This window comes from Erithacus rubecula (genome assembly GCF_903797595.1).
Source record: "Erithacus rubecula genome assembly, chromosome: 3".
In the NCBI taxonomy this organism is placed as follows: Eukaryota; Metazoa; Chordata; class Aves; order Passeriformes; family Muscicapidae; genus Erithacus; species Erithacus rubecula.
Window position 1 is genome coordinate 21,770,853 of NC_136689.1, and position 21,200 is coordinate 21,792,052.

At 37.1% G+C, this 21,200-nt stretch overlaps 1 protein-coding gene across 5 annotated transcripts in view; it reads left to right on the forward strand.

The window, feature by feature from the left end:
- The window catches only part of CDK14 (cyclin dependent kinase 14), a 337,412-nt gene that overhangs the window by 89,478 nt on the left and 226,734 nt on the right, over positions 1–21,200 (forward strand). For all 5 annotated transcript variants that reach the window (XM_079300341.1, XM_079300340.1, XM_079300342.1 and 2 more), the window contains 2 exons: positions 1,307–1,401; positions 11,747–11,826. In XM_079300341.1, coding sequence (XP_079156467.1) covers positions 1,307–1,401; positions 11,747–11,826 — 175 coding nt within the window. The remainder of the gene's footprint in view (positions 1–1,306; positions 1,402–11,746; positions 11,827–21,200) is intronic.

Here is a 21,200-nt window from a genome sequence, read left to right on the forward strand (position 1 = left end):
CTTTCAACCATGGCATAGCAAAGATTTACACACAGATGTGCTCTGTACTGTAATGTTAGTTTCCTTTCAAAAAATGGATACATTAATACTTATAAATCAGACATAGGCTCCTGGATGTGAGGGTAGCATGTGCACAGCTGCACATGGCTCATCCCAGCTGAATTCAACCTTTACAGTGCCAATTTTGCTGGTCTGCTCTTCTCTGCAGCATTCAACAAGAGTGCTGCCAAATCACTGTGTGGGATTTGAGCATTACTGCTGACCCTCCAAGTTTTCTCTATGATCTCTTGGTTGGTTTAGGACAAGAAGGATGTCTGAGCACTGCAGTCTAAAAGATGTGTAGGTGACACTGAGGGCAGCTGCAGGTCAGTTTTTTGCAATGTCCATCTGGTCTTGTAAAAAAATAACATTGCCTTTTCTTCCAGACAACTGGAAAATGGGGAAATGTGGGAAAATAGGATGCACTTCAAAAAAGTCAAATGTTTTCTCTGAATTTCAGAATGGAAAGTTTTAATGTCAGGTGAATTTCCTTTTTTTTTTTGCAGAGTTGATTTGTTCTCTGTTAGGACTGCATAAAAGGGGGGCAAGTATCAGTCTGTCACAAATGCCAGCTGAGCTATCTGGCCCTTTGAGCAAGAATCATTCCTTAGCTTAGCTCAGTTTTAGACTCCTCACTTAGGCTGCAAATATTAAGGATAGAGGACTTTTATCAACGATGTAAAATGTACTTTAAAGTATGATGTGATTATATCCACATCTGAAGACTGTAATCATAATTCAGATGACATCATTAAAGATACTTTCCTGTAGCATTTTGACCACTCTCTGAACAATGATTGATTTAATGGGACATTGACTACTTAGAGCAATGTTCTTGGATGGGCTTTAGTTTAAAAAAATAAGAAAGAAAAACATGACTAGATAGCTTTATTAGTCTGATTTTGTAGGGAAGATTAAGGTTGCTGCTTAGATCTCTAAACATAGATAAGATGCTTTAGTTGTTTATGGTCTTTTTCCCTCTATGAAGTGATATATGTGAAAAATAAAACAGAACCATCTCTTTGATTGAGAACAAAATCCTTTTGATAGATCCAGTGATGCAAGTGTATAGTTGATATTAGCAACTACCATCTGGGTTATTGAATAAATATTAATTTATTTTCCCCTATTATATACTTTTTTGTTGTTGGTTACTGAAAACAGGCATATCTATGGGTCTTGATAATGATATTTGGTCTCTAAAGGCTGAATCAAAGTTAATGTTATGGGTGCAATGCTGAAAGGTCTTCTTTTCTGTTTTGTCTAGCCTACAAGCCCTAAGTTTGGAAAAGCAGACTCATATGAAAAACTGGAAAAACTAGGGGAAGGGTCCTATGCTACAGTGTACAAAGGGAAAAGCAAGTAAGTGGTGCTTTTTTTTCATTATATTTTGTGTGTAAGTGAAGACAAGCAGAAAGTGCCAAGTGCTGTTGCTGAGAAGGTACAAAGATCCCTGTGAATCAAAGTGCTGCTGCCTGCCACGTGCTCTAATGAAAGGGGCTGAGACTGCATTGCACAGGCAGCGTGTTGCCTTCACACCAGAACAAGGTGAGGTTCTCATTAATCTGACTTCTTCTGCACTTTAGTGTTGCACTACTTTCTGGGCATCCATACCAAATGAATTTCTAGGGGTAAAAGCAAAATATGCTGTCAAGTAGAGTTTAGTGATGGTCTGAGAGCGATGCTGAATATATGGCATAAGTTATTCACTTTTGTTTAATATTATTAAAAGACTTTAATAAACAACATGAAGGGAATACATTGAATTTTGGACTACTCTAGGTTTAGTTTGTTTACAAGAGTATATTTACAATTGTTGCAACTATTGTACCTCAAAATAATCTACTTTATACATGTCACATGTTTTTCAGCCACTTTAATGTTATTTGTTGCAGCTTTTTTATCCCCAAATGCCCTAAGTGCTTTTATATTGCATAAAATAAATCAGTAAACACACTTAAAATATACTTGTTCAGCCAGTGCTTGCATTCAGAGTTATCCATTGCGAGCAGAGTTTCTTGTGCCATTTGACATGTTTAATGAAGTTTTCATAATTAGATTCCCAATAACAGCAAAGCAGTGCTGAAAGAGGGATTTGGTACATGTGATATCTTTATTTAAAAACTTTGATTAGTCAGTGATACATGAGGCAGCACTGCCATTCCAGCTGAGAATACCATGATAGTCATGGCACAGAATAACTGCTGAAAACCAGAAAATATGTCCTAGCATTTTGCAGGGTCATTAACTTGGTTAGATGCTGAAAATTATATTTTTTTCACTGAATAATTTTAACAAATCAGAATGGGAGTTGCCTCATCTCTCAATAGCTTACTTAGGTATTGACAAGCATAATGACAGCTGATAGGAATAAAAACATGTTCTAAATGTAGAAGAAATATTCACACTTCTGCCACACCACTGCAGGTATTGTCTTTCACTGGCAGCTTTCTTCAAGGAAATGCTATTATGTTGTGTTGTTAATGGCTCAGTTATGCATTACCATAAGTTCCAGACATTATACATGTGTAAGCTTTTTATTGGGGTCTATGTAATATGAGAAAGCAGTATAGATTTCAGCTTGTGCCTAATTACTAAAATCCTTTAGTAAAATCACAGTGAGTATCTGATGACAGTCAGTCCATATGTCTCAGCTTTCAGTAAGACTGAACTAAGGCAATAGTCACTGGATGTCCTGTCAGTCAGTGGAACAGACTGAAATTTAAAAGTAAAGCAAAACCCTTCCCTGAAGCTACTGCATTAATAGTGAACACGTTATGAAATGTAGATTGGTTAGAAATGCTCATTTTAGTAGAGCTGCCTGCAAATCTGAAAGAAATACTTCAGTGATTTTAATGGTACTTGAATAATAAATTGAAATTACTGGGCACACTGCTTTCTCTATTATAAACAGCTGGCTCTGAATAAGTAGTGAGAGTTATAACAATTATATGTGACCTTGTCCTGTTGCTTTGTAACATCTTCTGCAAGGTCTTTAAAATGTGTTCTGGAAAAGAATATGTGTAACCAGGTGTGGATGAGAATTCATATGCAAAGAGTATTTCTACTGTTATAGTAGTATTCCTTCACCTGTTTGAATTTGACTTTTTTTACTCCACTGAGAATTGAATAATTTCCATATTATCCAGCACTATCCAGATTCATCACTTCCAGTCCAGGCTTCTGTTTTTTGACCTAGAGAGACAGTTAAATTGCTTCCCATCAGGAAGAGATACTTTGAGAATTTGGGAAACATTACAGGTGTTATCTGCTATTTCAAAAGGACTTGTTTGTTGAGGTAATGTAGCCCTGTTACCTCTTCTGTCCCTGTGGGAAGGTGAGGAATCTCTGGTATCCCTGTAGAAGGAGGAGCATCCCTGCTGTGATGTACCCCTGGGGGATGTGGGTGTGCAGGTGTGGGGTGAATGCATGGCCCAGCATTGGCTCTGGCCCATCCCTGCAGTATTTGAGATGTGCAAGAGTGGCACTTAGGGGAGTGTTTAGTGCTGGGTTAATAGCAGACCAGCCTAAACATTTCCATGGTTCTATGGCTGAGACCTGAACCTGGCTGCTGCTTTTCAGGCAGGTTAACTCTGACTGTCTATAACTTTATCTTAAAATGATACAGGAATACGTAAATTTTATTTGTTTTTTAGACTCTGATACACATCACTGTGTTCTCCTGCCTACAGACTCAATGGGAATACAAATAAGCAAAAGAGATCTTTTTATTTTGGTATGTTCCCAGTTTGACTGCTAAAGGATTAATCTCTGGTGGCACAGTGCAGAATGCAGACACATGATGGAAAAGCTGGAGCTGGTAGTACACAACAAGAGGATTTTGGTCAAAATGTTTGAGAATCCCTATTAACCAATTCTAATGTTTGGTTTCTTCATTTTGCCAAAAAGTTTCTGAGATGTGTCCTTAACAGGTGAAGATGGAAAATTTAAGATTGTATTGAGCTATTTTGAATGATGCTTTGTACTCTGAATTATTTTGCTCATTAGTTGTCACCAGCTGCATGTAGCAAGTAGTAGAGTTGGGGTTTTTATGCATTTCCTGAGATACATTTCAGCTTTTTAAATTATTTCCCCTGCTAATCATAATGATGGAATAAAACCTTCTTAATATTAGCATACTACTTGGAGAGTCTAAAAGATGCATATCTGCCTGAAAAGACACAAAATCAGCCATTTCCCTTCCTAAAATTAAAGGTAATACGTGCAGTAACTTGCTTTCAGAACAATCCTGGCTTTTTGCACCTTGAGCAGGATAAATGGTACCAAGCCCTTGTCTTCCTATAAAACCCATTGCTTTTCTATCTTTTTGAGCATCTGTGGTTGTATTCCAGGAAATTGAAATGAAATGGGCTAATTCCTTTTACTGGATGATGGATTTCTCTTTCTGTAGTCAGATAAAAATGAATCCCTGGGGTGAAGAAGCAGCAGAGTGAAGAGGACTGTGTTATTGAGGAAAGTGAAGCAGTATTCTCTTAGGCTGGGCTTTTTTGTTTGTAGGAGAAACAGCCAAGCAGTCATTTTTTTCTGGCTGACAGTTACATCAATAGGTAAATCTATTTGATTTCATCAGACACGTGTAATGAAACTCATCTTGGCATGTTCATTTTCTACTTGCATTCAGGCTAGATTCTCATATTTTACTTAGTTGTGTAAAATCACAGGAGGCTGCTTACTGCATGAAATTCAGAGGACTTTGAAGGGATTTATTTTAATGTAAAATTTTGGAGAAGTGGGCTGAGTAATTTACTGCTAACACTGTAAAAAATGATGCAAGTTCCATTGACTCTGTATCTGATTAACACCTTGGACGTTTGCCATGCAGTAGGTGCAAAGCAATGGGTGGCCTTTGAATTCCTGTATCATTTCACTGTGTGGTGGAGCTGAGGAAGTGCTGCCTGTGTATTGATGTGTGTGTCTTCCTGCTGTCGTTGTCCTTCTTCCCTCTTGAGCCTGATTATAAATTTACCTGAACACAGCTCAGTGGGATCTGGCTTGGTCTGTGGCACATAAATGCTGATGTGAGTTGTGAGTCTGGAGATGAAGCTGGTGACAGCACAAGGGAGCTGCTGCCAACCAGAGCCCCTTGCAAAGCAGCATGGAGGCCTTGTGTTCCCCCACTGGGAACTCTGCATATTGCACTTAAGGGAAAAACCTGTGCTTTTGGCAATTTGATGTGTTGGCGTGCTTTCCATCCTCTCCTGCTGTGTTCAGTTGCCCTTCAAGGCAAAGAATTAAAAAGGATTCCCTCAGTTACAGTGATGTGATCTGTGCTTGCACAGCACATGGCTGTGATTTGAGAGGTGTTGCCAATGCCATCTCCACTGTGATCTCAATCTGCTCCTTGAATGCCCATGTGATTTTTTACCGTACCTTTTTGGGCGCCTTTACTGAATTGCATGTCCTCATAGTATTGCAAAAATGTGTAGAATTTGTAACAGCTCCATCAAGACATTTTTGCCTATTTTCCCTATCACAAAATGACATAACTTCAACTTACTCTTAAAAAACCACTTATTTTAATGAATTCTGATCCTTATCCTTTTTAACTATTAATACAATAAATCAGTAGAGCACAGAGAAGAGCACAGTATAAGCTGGTGCTGTCAACAAGAGCTCAAAGGCTGCAGAGATAGGGCAGTCCTTCCATCCAGGCACCTCTCCCATTTCAGCTCAAAATCTGAATTTTTTATCAAGGTGGCTCCAACTTGTATCCAAAGATAAAATGTATTTTTTCAAGGAGCTGTGGGATTTGACATTTATTTCCATCAAAGGCAGTACTTTTTACGATTCCCCTTAAAAAATCAATAGGGAGTTCATGGTGCAAAAAGTCATGCTCAGGCAGACACCATGCTCTGTACTGGGTTGTTTCCATGCTCTGTTATTCTTGAGGCATCAGGGAGTCTTTGAATAATCAGGGGGAGCTCCCTCTGTTTGTTATTGGCATGATGTACTGCAGTGTGTGTTATGAATATAGCTGACCATAATATTTGATAAATGTGTGTGGATGGCTGCTCACAGGAAAAGGGGTGGTGTGGGTATATTGATTTTTATATTTATGATGCTGAAACCCTCACTGAGCGTGGCTGACAGGACAAATTGCTATTCTGACTTTTGGTTCTGAAGTTGCAGAATTTCTTTTATTTTCCATGAAATCTCTTTGACTCTTTGATTGTCTTTTATGTTCAGTCTGTTGCAAGTGCCATATGCTTGTGATGGTCAAGCTGCCATTTTTCAGTCATTCCCCAAGCTTTACTCTGTGCCCATGTGAGGAGTTGTGTTCATAAGTTTCATGTACAACAGCCCAGTTCCCTGGAAAGTTTTTCTTCATGTTATGGCCAATTTATTTAGACTGATATTTCAAAATTATTCTGATTCGTGTTGCCTTAATGACTTAAAGTTTCTTAACCTTTTCTTTATTTCTTGAAAATTGTGTGAAATTAGTGTTCTACAAATGAAGTCCTCTTTTCATCTGAGGATAACAGATGGCTGGAAAAGGAATACATATTCATGGGTTACAAAAATGCACTTTATGGTTACCAACTAGGCTGTCCTTTCTCCCCCCCTCATTTTTTAACTTCCTTAAATGATTTTTGTCAGCAAGTTATGACATGGGATTATACAATGTGTACATAAATGCTTTTAAAAAATCTCTAACATTGTAGATTTTTAATAAAAATAATAAAGTTGAATTAGATAGAAAACTAATGACAACTAGATGCTCAACTAAAATACCAAATGGTGGAAAAAATTATTAAAGTAAAGTAAGTACTAAAATAAGTTGCTAAGATTCTAACTAGAAGATGAATCATTGACTATATTGATCACTTACTGCGTGAATTAAAAAAAAAAAGTTTGGGAAATTTTTTTCCATAGTTGAATATATAAAAAGAGCATCACACTCTATGTGCTGTGCTTCAACCTGCAAAGCAGTTTAAGGCGGTGACTTAATATTTTATCTCATATAGCAGGGGACAAAACTAAAGAAAGTAGGTCTATTATATTACTTACCCAGGACTGCCCTGGTAAAATTGGTAGAAAAACTAGGATAGAATATAATTATATTTCATACATGTAGTGGAGTTGTTGTGCAGCCCCTGTGCTTAGATGAGCTGCTGAGTCTGAGCTGATGAGAGCTGGGGTGGGGATGAGGGACCTGGAGGTGAACTCTTACCTGGCCCTGCTCAGGTGAGGGCTGTTGGTGAGAGACTGCAGTGACTCCTGAGTTCCAGTGACAGCACTAATTAATAATCTAAACCCTTCATCACTCATGAAACTCTTTGATATTCTGTTTTTTCAGCCCTAATAAATGTCAGCATTATGAAGTATCTTTAATCCACTGGCTTCTACTAAGACAAGGTAACTTTTGTCTAGGATGAGGTTAAAAGATGGTGGGATTCAAAAAGAGAAATTCAGGGTTTGTGTTAGTCCCCTAAGAATTTACATGATAGGGCTTTAGCAGGACTGGGAGTGGCTTTTGTAAGCTAGAAATGTGAGTCCTTTTTAGTAAGAAAAATAGAATATAAACCATGTTTACACTGAACTGTCTTTTATATTAATGATTAAAAGAAGTGTTTCCCTCAATGTGGAATTAGTTATTCTTTGGTAGAATAATCAGAGGTGACTAAACCTACAGTGAATGTGCTTCTGTCAGGTTTCTTCAAAGGAAATTTCTGGCAGAGCCTGGTTTCATTAGGCCTTCATGGTCTGTTTGGAGTTTTAGGTGTCTGTTTTTGACATTAATATTACTACAGAGTAGATCTAATTAGATATTCTCAAGGTTTGATCATCAAACTTTGAGATTTTCCTGTAAATGAATATTTAACAATTGAAATTTTCCTTTTGGAATTAGTTTCTTGAAATTTTTGTCAGAAATTAGAGCATCATTCCAATACTATCTAATGATTTTTCTTTACAGAAGTGTTCCCAAGCTTAGCACTTTCTCAAATTATGAGCTCAACCTCAACTCCAGCCAGTGGTAAAACTCAGTATTAAATAAACAGATTGAAATCAGAATTGGCAGGTTCTGTGTTAATTGAATCTTTTAAATGTGTATATTTGGAACATTTATTTCATCTAAACATGTCTGAAGAACTTGAGAAAATACTTTTGTTTGTACTCTTTTGTTCTCTATATGGCATCATCAGCATTATCCCCAGTGAAGCCAATTAAGTCATCAGTTACTTTATATTCATCAGTATTTTATGTTCTTAATGGCACATTAAAGCATTAAATAATTTCCAGTCTTCTTTACTTTCTCATAAATGGTCATTTTTTATAAATGTGTTTATTTTGGTTGTGCTGATATATGCTGGTTTAGAAAATGCAGAATGACATATTATATTAACATTTTTATAATATCTGGCTCATTTGTATTTTTTATAATATGCAGACTTTTACTTTATGCTGCATAAAGCAATTTGTACTAATTTTTCTTTTGTCTACATTGCATATATAATCAGAAATGTATTAGAAGGGATTATATGATGTTAAAGTGCTGAATTTCCATGAATTGGAAAACTGTCCATCAGCTGCAGGTATTTTGCCTAAAGTGATTTTATGTGATAATTAGAGAGGCTTTAGGACTAATGTACTTTTTCTGAAGGTTTTTCAATGAGAAAGAGAAAGTGAATTAGTTTAGGAGGGAGGATGGCTTAGAAAATAGGAATTCTTTAGTCAATATTGCCCTTAATAGAAACTAATGAGGCGGTTGACAGGATGGGCATAAGATGATAAGTGTAATCTTTGACACAGTGAAGTGTATTGTTTCGAGAAGGTGTGAAATTGTTTGCTTTGGACAGTGAGTAATAGAGGTGCTTTAATGAATCCTAGAAGTTAAAAGAGTCAGCAGTGTTGCCTTTTCAAAGGCAGTCTGCTTGTCAGTTTTTTGCTTGTATTTGAAAATAATGAAAACACTAAGCATGCTTTGAAAGTTGTGGAAGACGAATGTGAATTAATATCTGGAAGGAGTTCTGCTAACCTTATCTGATCACTTCTGAAGTCTGCAAAGACAGGTATTGATAGGTTGCAGAGGTAATTTTGCCCGGGTTTCCTTTTTGCAGTGTTGTTTCTAAGGAAATTTTCGTATTATTTTGACATGCCATCACAAGTTTCAGAGCATAACTTCATGACATAGATGGCTTGATCCCATGACACATTGCTTCTCAAAAGCTGGACCCAGTTCTTTTGTATTTTCTAGGGTTTTTTCTTTTTTTCATACCTTTATAATTTTTTAAAAATATGATTTAATTATTCTTGGAAGGGCCAGTCTTCTCTTATTAAGCTCTCTGAGCAGTTTCATTGAAAAGTCCAGCAGAAATTAGAGCAAATACAAGTGTCAGGAGTGTGTGGCAAGGATTAAACAGGAGAAACCTATAATGTGAGGCAGCCCTTAGCTCATCTCTTGAGCATCACTTAACTGCATCCTGAGATTGCATCAGTGGCAGGATAATTAAAGGGTGTGAATATACATCCTAGCTCTTTAATAGATACTTCATAATTTCTCACTTCTCCAGTTTTATATGCTCCTGTTTATAGAAAATTAAATGGAAACCAAAAAAGATTTTAATGACTGGGTAGGAAATGAGAATAAGGAGGCTGTTGAATTATGGAAATTATAGATTGATATATTGGAGATAAATTATATTAAAGAGGAGAATGAAATCCCAGAGGAACACTACTTGAGATTAGTTTGATTATTTTGATAGCACTAAGAATTGCCATGATGTCTGCCAAGATGATGACAGGTACCAATGACAAAGGGACAATGATAACTAAAAAGCACAGCTCACTTACTCTGTTCAATTGTGAATTTTTTTAAACTGGTTCCATGCTGTTGCTGTTTGTGTTATATATTGCTCCTCACGAACCAATGGAATGCAGAACTTCTGATTAAAAAGAACATAAGTTACACAATGCAGCATGTTTTTTATTCTTCTCCATCAAAAGACTCCATACCCCTGTTTCCTTAATACCTCTTTGATGTGTTTTTTCCATTGTATTTTGCATTGCCTTCTCTGAGCACAGCATCTGTTCGTTATCTGCAAAATGATCTTGCTTTTCTTACTTAAATTCCTTCTGCAGTTATTTAATCTGTTGCAAAATATTCAAGTTATCCAGATATCTGTGTGATATGTATATGATAGGTAGGGTGGTGGATTGACAGAGGAACTGAAAACTACACATGTTTATGAACTGCATCAGTCCTGCTTTTAATATGATTCATTCTCCTGTCTGAGCATGACACATGAAGTTACTTGAGGCAAGGTTTATCTTTTTCTGATGCCATAAGTCCTGTTTAAATTCAAATTAAAAAGTATGTTAGGTAATTATAAGGAGAAATCCAGGAGAGTTAAGCTGATAATTTCCTTTCAACAGTGACTAGTGACCTGAGACTTGAACTGGTGCCAGCCTGAATATTATGAGTAATTGGAAGGTGATGAGCAAACCATCTTTTGATAACCAGTGTTTCTTAACTTGCTCAGAGTCATTGTGCAATGTTCTGTATAGGGCTAATGAGTTTCTGGTAATTATAAAAGGAATAATCAGAAGAAACAAGGCAGTTGCCATCCGTCACTGAACTCATATAACTGCAGAAATTAAAAGCCTGAGGGAGAAGAGTGAATTCAGAGTTGGTGGTTATCTATATCATCTTGCTTTGAAATGTAATACATCTTCCTGGGCCATCCCTCTTGTAGTACAGTAGAGAGTTGCCTCCATGACTACAGGAGTGTAAAGTCTACAATGCATCCTTGAATTTGTGGCTGCAATGGCTATTTTTGCTTTTACAAGAAATAAATCTTAATAATAATAACAATAATTTTTAAAAACTGTACTATGCCTTTTGGTAGTTTATTCTCATCATTGCTTGTCATGCATGAGGAGTTAAAGTTTCATGGTATGAGTTGAAGAGGGTAATGAATATCAGCTTCATTCTTTTTTTATTTGGATAAACTGAACCAACTGGATTTTTTTGCAAGGCCAAGAATGTAATTCTTGTGTGGTGAAATTTGGAATGCTAAAAGTGAAACAAGCCAAATAGATTTTACACTACAATAACCTGTTAAGAACTTTTCTCTCTTGGAGCACAAAATATTTTTAAACTTTTAAATGAGAGTTACAATAATTTTTAAGTAGCCTGGGCTATGTTAGGAAGAATATGCCTTAGGAACAATCCTGCCCTAGCAGGAAATGGCCAGAATGACCTAAAAATTATTTCATTATGCCATCTTTGTAGCTTTTTGAAGGCTATAATAATGTCTGTCATGCAGTGGGAAAGAGGTAATCAGTGTAAATCTGGATATACTGCAGGTGAAGTTATTGATGAAAATCATATGCCTTTTCCTTTGAACAGTTTGATCAAATAATGAACTGATATTTTATAATGAAATTTTAAAATGTGTTACTTCTTAACAAAGCTTCAGTAACAAAGCTGTGGTGGAAAGGAAGCAGACTGACTCACAGAAAACTGAGATAATTTCTTGGACTGCATCTGAGTGTGAAAATATAAAGTTGACATTATGGAAGCTATGAAGTGTTTCTTACAGTGCTGTAAATGAGTCACTGGCATTGAAAGGAAGAAATTGAATAAGTACATGATAGGAAACAAGTTTTATTATGAGAAAAACTGTTTCTGCTATAATTTTGATTTTTCTAAATTTCTCCTTCCCCTCCTCTCTTTCCCTTTCAGGGTAAATGGAAAGCTGGTGGCATTAAAGGTGATTAGATTACAAGAAGAGGAAGGAACCCCATTTACTGCTATCAGGGAAGGTATGCACTCACATTTAGTGATTATATGTGGAGGTTTTTGTAATTATTTGCTTCTTATTTCTGTGCCATGCTGAAGTGAATAGCTTGAGGATTCAAATTCCATGGTTACATTCTCAGTAGGAAGAAGCTGTGGTGCTTCAAAAACAAAGCCTCTGGTGTGGGAGTTCTTGTTAAAGAACGCAGCTCTGTGCTTGGCTCCTGTTAGATTTACTATACAAACGAGTACTTAATAAGAGCATGTTTAGGGTGGGTGTGAGAAGTCACTCTGGAAGATGAGGGAACTGTGTAAGATGTGCTTCTTGCCTGCAGGCAGCACCTAGGATGAAGGTAGATGTGATTTTTCATATACAAGCAGCATGAAGTGAGGACAAGCGTTTCTTGATAAAGGCAATCAGAAGATCAGGGAGCAAAACTGCAGGTGCTTTTGAAGCTGTGTGTAGTTTGCAACTAGCTTGTGTTTGTTTTTCCTTCCCCATGGACTCCAGGTTGTGTGGCCTGGGAGTGATTCTTGTCTATCATGCTTGGAGATGCCTGTTAAGCTTTCTGCTCCACTCCTTTATCCTTCCTTGTCAGCCTCTCCTGGTCTCTAGTGACAGCTGCTTAATCTGAGTCTGTCTGTATCGAGCTCCTGTGCAGAAATTGCTGGATACGCCTTCTTTGTGTGGTCCTTCTCTCTTAGAAAGTACTGAAAATGAGCCTTGGCAGAGAAGTAATAAGCAATTTACCATTACACCACTGATTCAGACTCAGATGAAATTGGTAATGAATTAAAGAGATGAAACTCTTACGACTTTGAGGGACCTCTTAAAATTGTACTCTCAGCATGAATCCCAGGGTGAGATGAGCCAGGGAGGTACTAGAACATCAGACCTCACAGGGTCCACAGTTGGCTCTCCACCTGAGATGTGTGGCTTTATGGCCATGACAGCCCCAGACAGAGCAGCTGTATCTCCCTTGTGCCTTGCTCCTGCAGCCATCTGTCTGCTGTATGTCTGTCTGTGCAATGAGCCTGTTCTGGACTGGGCTGGACAAAATACCCCCATGTTTCATGTGACTGAAGTTAGAAGACTCTAAACTACTGTGAATTTCCATCTCAAGATTGTGCATTTTAAAGGTGCCTCTTTCACAAAGTAGGGGAAACCGTGGGTGGCCAATTTATGAAGGAATTCCCATAAGTTCTTCTCTATTGCTTCATCTGAGTAACAATTATTGAGTGATCTGACACATTTATTCATAACAATGTCTATTTTATCTGTGAGCTGTCTGTCCCTGCAGCTGTGCTGTGATAACAAGGTGTGCAGAGGGTTATGGGTGCAGCTTTCAGTATCTATGATGCTGAGTTCAAGTTATAACAGTCTGTGTTTCAAATGTTTATTGTTCTTCAGGTTTATAGTTGATAAGGTACTGACTTAATGAGAGAATAGTAAATATGGCTTTCTTGTGCCTTTTTAGTGACACTTAAAAGGGTTTTTAATGTGAGCTTGGTCTAGATGAAAGTTTATAGCACTATAACTGTCAAATGCAGCAAAATCCCTTTTCCTTCATAAATAGTGTGTTGTGTGAGCTCAGTGTACAGAAGTATTCATTATGAACAAGAACAGAGACTTTTCCCACCTGATATATTAAGAAAATTATAACGGCAAACTTGCATGAAAATACTTCTCACCCTGTCATTGGGAAGTTTTCTTTTTAGCTGTGACTACAGTATTGTGGTTGGAACCAGTTAAAACCCTGGCACTTTAATATTAGTAGAACAAAGATCTTGTCTAGAAAAGCTCTTGAAGTTAAGAATTAATACCATTTTTTAACTGTGTGGTGTCTCACTGATTATGGTAGGACTGTGTGCATCCATTATATTCTTAAGTCTTTATCTAAGCTGAGACTAGATCCAAAGAGTACTAGGATAATAAAAAAGCTTTTTCCTGACTCTTGTAGTCTCTTGGTTAAGTGGATTCAAACTTGGGTTACAGGTTGTTTGTGAGGGGATTATTTTTGGTAAATGAAATCTTGTCTCCTTGATTGTCAAATTTCATTCAGGATCTGTCAGTATGTTATATGTTTTATGCCACGTAGAAGTCACACATACCTGATATGTAAGATGGGAAGGGGAAAAATCTGTATTTTATATTTAGACTTTGACTTTTTTGTTGTAGGTTTTGATTTTTTTCAGAAACAAATATTAGAACCAGAAAAGTAAGGAAAGCTGTATTTCACATGCAGAAGGTGGCCTCATTGATGTTGTGCCAGTGTCTGACAGTAACACTGCAGCCACTACATCCCTGGGCTTTGCTAGCAGGACATTAGAAAGCTGTTCCTTTACTCTTGGCAGCATCTAATCCAAATTGGACATGCTGGGTTCAAAATGCATCCATGGCAGCAGACAGCTGCAAGGGTGGGGAATAAAAAAAAAAGGAAAAAATAAATGCTTCTATGAGCTCTTAAAGTTATCTGATAAGTTTGATATGGAAAAACAGTAAGAATGGGACACTGTGTTAAGCAGTATTCTCTTGGTCTTTGATGACTAACTAAAGACTCCAGTGCCATAATTTAGGCTGGGACAATTAGAACAAGGACAAATATCACTGAAGATGAGATCAACTTCTAATTTCAGTTATCTGAGGAATAGTGTTCTCCTAATGGAAAAATGCATATATGGTGGTATGAACCAGAGGTCTGTTGGAGGGCATTTCTTTCCAAACTCTTTCATAATGGAGAAACCAGGCAGTCTTCATCTTGACTTGTTCCTTATTTTCTTATTTTCCACCAATGCAAGACAAATTCAGGCAGAAGTCTAGTTAGTTGTAAATTAAAACTACTGTTAGAAAATAGTTTAACATTTCTCACGGCTCCTTGAGTAAAGCAGTGAGAGAAAATATCATTTCTGCTTGGTGCTCCTGTGGGGGATGCTGTGTGATGTTAATTTGGGGGAAGTTGCAGCTGAAATCCTAAGCAGTGGTCATGCTGAGGGAATGTTGTAGCTGTCTGTGTACAGGGAAGCATATTGTTACTGTTGTGACAGCAGCAGAATGAAGCTCAAAGTAAAACAAAGCTACAAAGGAAAAAGACAGAGGAGTGGGAAAATGGAGGAGATAAATATGGAATATGTGACTGTAGAGACAATCACTAACTTGGTTGAAACAAAAAGTGGAAGGAAAAGTGAAAAAAAAACAAACCTCCAACCAAACAAAAACCCAGTGAAGCTGCATAAGGAAAATCACAGTTAATTTTAAAGCCTGGGGGAGGTTTAGCTAAAGCTTCAATTAAAGCTTATAAAGTAAGTTTGCTTTGACAGCAGATAGGGGTTTGTGTCTTCTACCATCAAAGTTACATAGGTTTAAATGAGAATAGGTGAATGTGGCATATTTATTGGTGCTGTTCAGCTCTCTATTGAATTTCTAGAACAAAATTTAGAGGTAGCCTGTGCTAAATGTTCTTTCAACTTGGCCTGAGTCAGATCTACCAGTGTATTGCACACAGTTTATAGGCTGTTTCCCTCTGAATTTAATTCACTTAGTCTGAGATAATCTAATTTACTCTTGAAGAGCCCAAGAAAAAAAAAAAAAGAAAAGAAGGAAAAAAAGGAGAAAAAGGAGAAAAAAGCACAAGTGAATTGGTGTATATACTTGAGTGGGATAAATCTATGAGATTTTCTGATAACATATATGTGAGTGATTCAGGACACCATATTACTGTTGTGGGCTAAATGTGATATCTGAGACACTGTGGGGTCTGAAAGTCATTTACATCCTATTTACTCATTTAAAATAAATTTGGTGGTATACAGATTAGCAAATTATTTGTTTTCTGTGTTAGTGCAATTGCAGTTTATTCTTTTACTGTAATGCTCATTATTAGCTGTTCAGAGATGGTTCAGCATCAGACTTGAAGGTATTATTAAACCCACAGCAGCCAGGAGAAAAGTTCACTAACCTTAACTTTTATCTCAGATATTGCATTCCCTTAATTTCCTGCAATATCATATGTTCATCTAGACTAAATACTGAACTGTGTGGTGGATTCTTATTCTGGGAACAGCTTCATTTACAGTTCTGTAGTTATCTTGGTAATAATATTGCTTATACCCAGCATGACAAAGATTTTGCTTTTTGGTCACATATATAGACAAACATCCCTTGGCTTTATCAGCAGCTTGCTTCTGAGGTTAACTTGCTTACTGTGTTTCTTTCTTGGTAATAAAATTCTTTCTTTCTCATCCCTGTTATGAAAACTTTTTTGCATTTATTTTTCATTTTCCACCCTTGGAAATATTACTATTTACTATAGCAATAAAACTCTATTCTAGTATTTTGGTATACCATAATATTTCATTTCCCATAGGTCTAGATGGTGCTTCAAAGCATCATCCATTTTTGTAGCTATCTTTTTACTTTTTCAATTTGTTTTTCTTTTTATTAATTACTGCATTTACATGTTGTAATTTATATGTATTTGTACCAATTTTTGTGAAACATTGAGATGTGCCCATGTGACAGTCTTTATATCTTTGATTTGACAGTTTCTCAGATAATGCTTTTCCATCTACTTCATTGTCAAAGGCTGTGGTCTCAATGCCATGTATGGATAGCAGCATGCAGAAATAACACTTAAGTGCTTTGGAAGCATCTGCTGTCTTGCATTATAAAATTACAAATACATGAATTGCTTAATGATTTTTTTTTAAATTTTAAAGAGCAGTTTATCATGCATACTGAATAAGTTTATTTTATGAGTTGGGGGAGAAAACTTAGTGCATCTGAGCACCAGTATAAAGCATGGAAGAGAGATGCTTAGCTCTTGGCCACAGAACATCTTGAGAAGTCTTCAAAGTTTCAGACCTCTTCCAGCCTTATCTCTCTGTGTGTTGGGTGTGGGTCTAGAGGAGGCTGCCAAGATGATTAGAAGGATAGAGGAAATTTCCTCTGAGGAAAGGCTGAGAGAATTGGGTTTTCAGAGAATTGGTTATTCAGTCTGGAAAAGAGAAGGCTTAGGAGCTACCTAATTGCAGCTGAAGGAGCCTACAAGAAAGACAGAGAGGGACTTTTAACAAGAGCATGTAGTGACAGGACAAGGGAGATGGCTTTAAACTGACAGAGAGTCAATATTAAGAAGAATGTCTTTACTGTGAGGGTTGTAAGGTAATGGAACAGGTTGCCCAGAGAAATTGTGGCTGTTCCATCCCTGGAAATGTTCAGATTGAATGAGGCTCTGAGCAGCCTGGTCTAGTGGAAGGTGTCCCTGCCTATGATGGGGGCTTGGAACTTCATGATCTTTAAGGTCTCTTCCAACCCAGGCCATTCTATGATTAAAAAAGAAACAAAATGAAAACTTGAAACAGTGTCTAAGAAAGAATTGGGAGTTCACATTTATTCCCCAGGATTTGTATTATATATAAAATACAAGTTATGTATTATATTTCACCTATTATAATATATAATATATTATTCTCCAGGATTTATATATAAAATACAGGTTATGTATTATATTTCACATATTATAATATATCATATATTATTCCCCAAGACATATATTTATATCAGCCAGCCTCTTTGAGGCTGGGAGGTTTTCTGAGGCCCACTTTTCTGAAATTATCAGGCTGGAGGGGATACATCATCACAAAACTTTTATCTGCAGAAAATCGAAGGGTAATAATGTCTAAGAAACAAATATAGGGAATATTAGGAGTTTGCCAAGAGAAAGCTCTTGAGTGAATGTGTAATTTATTTCCTGGTGTCCCTAAATGGTGCACAGTGGAAAACACTGATTTGTGTTTAAAAGTGACATAAAGCAGCTGAGCTTTTGTATTATTTTGGAGAAATAGCAAATTCTGTACCCCTGCCATCTAAGGAAGAGCTCCAGAAAATTGTGTTTAACTCAGTAGGTATAATTCTCGTGACCTCATCCTGAATTATGACCTGAGTTATTGCAGGCATTTCCCAGCTCAGTGATATGTAGCCTGATGGTCTTTACAACACTGAAGTCAACAAATGACCTCATGGCACTGGTTAGATGACTTATGGTGATAAGCCTCCTACTCATTGTGTCAGAGGAGGTCTGGAAGGTTGTATGCCACAAGGCAAGGCCACTGTGAAATAATATCTGCCTATATTTTTTAAGAGTCATTGGTTGATCTACTGGTAGAAGGTAAACATGAAAATTACATTGAAAGTCCTGTCTTTGTCTTCCAGTAAAGAGTATTTTTTTTAACTGGAAGGTAAATCATCCACTTACATAAAGTAAATCTATTCATTTAATTCAGAGTTGGTTTGGGTGTTTTTTGGTTGTGTGTGTGTGTGTTTGTTTGTTTATTTTTAATAAGGAAGCTTAACAACTGCTTCCTTTTTAGTGATAGGAGTTTGGAGGACTTTCAGATTTCCTTCACAAAGGCCAGTCAAGAAATCTGAATTTCCATAATTGAAATGCCTGAAAGCTTCACATGTATCTGGCTCAACAAAGCCTCAGGGAACTTCAAGAGATTAAGATTATGGAGATGTGGCTATTCTGGGTGTGCATGTCACAAGGGTTACTACAGGGGCTTTGTGTCTGTGCTTTAGAGTCTGAGGATAAGCCCACTCTCCCCAAAAGCCACATTGCTTTGGAGCATTTAAGTAAAAAAAGGAAAGGACAGTAGCTTGGCTGTAGCTTAGGGAACTTTTTCACTGCCTACAGAGCTGGCAGAGCTGGTGCCTGCTGGTACTGCAGGCTAAATAGTGATGGCTCAATTAACTGTGAAGTCCCTGCAAAGCCAGTTGAGCTTGGAGTTGTAACAGCTTTGTTCTTCAGTGTTGTTAAAAATAAAACACACAAGCCAAGAACCTCTGGGACAGCGTGTCGTTGGATATTTAAGGTCAAGAATATTCAAAAGTAAAGAAATTCCAGCAATTTTTATTTCTCTGTCTGGTCTCTTTCTCTTGTGGTCACTCTGCAGCCTTATCCAAACTGTGGGTTTCCTTGAGGCACAAAAGTTCCCAAATTAAGACAGGCTGGGCTTCAAAAACTGCAGTACCTTTGGAAAAGGATGTTCCTGGGACCTTTTTCTTGAAATTAAGTCAACTATTAAAATTTCCAAGACTTTTGGAAATTACTTATTAAATACCCATTCATGTTGCAAGAGACGTATGTAGTATTTCTTCTTGCACATTAATATAATAAATACTTTTAATTTCTGGAGTTTTTTCCTCATGGTTATTTTGATAGCACAGACTTTCAGCTATGTTTCGTTTGTGCTTTCTCCTGCAGCTGTGTATGTCTAAAAGAAGTGTGTTACATCTTTGGCAATGTGTTGTGGACCTTGGAGGCAGCGGGAGATTTCATCTTTACTCTGCTTTCCCTCCTGCTGTTCTCTCCAGCCCTGACTGGCTGCTAATTTTTTTTACTGACAGTTCTCATTTTCTTTTCCCTGAAAGCAGTTGGTCTGGCTGGCTGAAGCAGGTGAACTGAATTCCTTGTCATTTAAGATGAATATGGGAGAGCTGATAGATTTCCAGTCTCTAGTCTCATATACAGTGCAAATTATGATGGTATTTTATCCTGCTTTTTAGTGGGTCGAAGTTGCACTGTGCTACTCACTTCTTTTTGGTGGGCCAAATGGAAATTTCTGCCCACATAGGGTGGTCAGAAATGGTAGAGATTGTTTGTTTCTTTGTACTTAGCTATTCACAGACTGAACATAGTCTTTCCTTTTTTTTTTTTTTCTGTTTTTTTTTTTTTTTTAACCATCTAACAAATTAGCAGTTTTCTCAATTAGGAAACCTTCAGGAGACTTGGGATTACATAAATACAGCATAAATTATAGTGTTTCCCTTTGAGAATCAAGTTATAAATTTTAAAATCTCTAATGAGCTTCCATCATCTAGGAAAAGTGTCATACTTTTATGAGAAGTACAAATGCAAATTCTAAATTATCTGGTTTCATAGAACTAGATTTATTCTACAGAATATTCCTTCCCCTCTGTCCTCCTCCCATTCCCCCTCTAACATTTTATCTGTGGCCTGCTGAGGCAGAACACTACTGTATCCATTGAATCTTTATTCAGGACTTTTGATGTTCAGGCTGTGACCTTCTTCTGGCTTTTGTTCTTGAGAACAGTTCAAGCAAGAAAAGAATGGGGTGACACTTTAAAGATTATTTTTTTAATATGATCATTTTGCCATCACGAATTCTTTCCTCATCCTTGTTATGTTGGCTTAATGGCAGACCTTTCAGGCCCTGCCCTACTTCCTCTGAAGAAGTTGTCTGTGTATCCTCATTGCTCACATGGAAAGTGTTGGATAAGGGATGTTGTGCTTGTTCCAGCACTGGAAGGTTGCAAATCCATTAGATCACAAATGCTATTGAACCCTTCTCAGTAAGGCCTTTGCTTACATTTTCCTCTGACCTTGCCTTTTTACTCCTGGGGCTCTCTGCTTAGATCAGATTTCTTCTGCTCAAAAACTGTTCCTTCTCTTCCCTATTTAATATAGGAGTTGGAGCTGTTGCCTTATAGATTCTCATCTGCTGCTCTTGTTGTCCCTGATAATAAGACAAGAGGGGTAGAAAACACATGACAATCACAGAATTTGGAGGATATAGGAAGGCTGGCAATCCTTTCTTCAGATATAATGATAATATGCATCAATAAGTCATATGAACCCTTATGCAGTCCTCATGGCTTTCTAGTTTGAGTGGAAGTTGTTGAGAATGTATTTTTATGCTGTATGCAAATTTAATGTCCTCTTATAGCATATTCTGACACCATAAATAGTGGAACTAAGTTAATCCTTCTCCAAGTAGCATTTTTTACCTTGTGACCATACCTCAACTGGAGCAGATTGAATTTGTAGTATAAAAACCAGCTTAATATGAGTGGAGATGCAAGCAAGTGCTGGCATGTCTCAGCTGGAGACCCTCAGGCACCCATCTAAGGACCAGTATCTTCCAATAACACCTGGTGAAATAAAAATTTAGTATCTCTGATGTTGAGGGCAAAGAAATGTCTCCTGAACCTAGCTAGTTCTTCTAATTGTTTTTTCTTTGTTATATCTCCCTTTTGCAAAAAGGATAATCTAGACACTAATACGATTTAGCCTTATGATGAAAGTGATGACTTCAAATCTGTGCAAAGACATTTGTCTTTGTCAAGATCTCTGTGTGTGTTTCTCCACTGCTGTGTCCTGGATTTCAAAAATACCAAAGCAAGGTGGCAACTCAGTGTTTGAACCAGTTCAGTCAGCTTCAGTTTTATCCATGGTCTTTTTAACACGTGAAACTAGACTGTTGTGTCTCAGCAGAATTGGTTTCAACTTTAGGTAAAGTACAAAATAAGGACTTCATAAAGTTGTCTGATTTTCTTGTGTTACAGCTCTCCCTCATGAAGGACATACACCATTACATATAT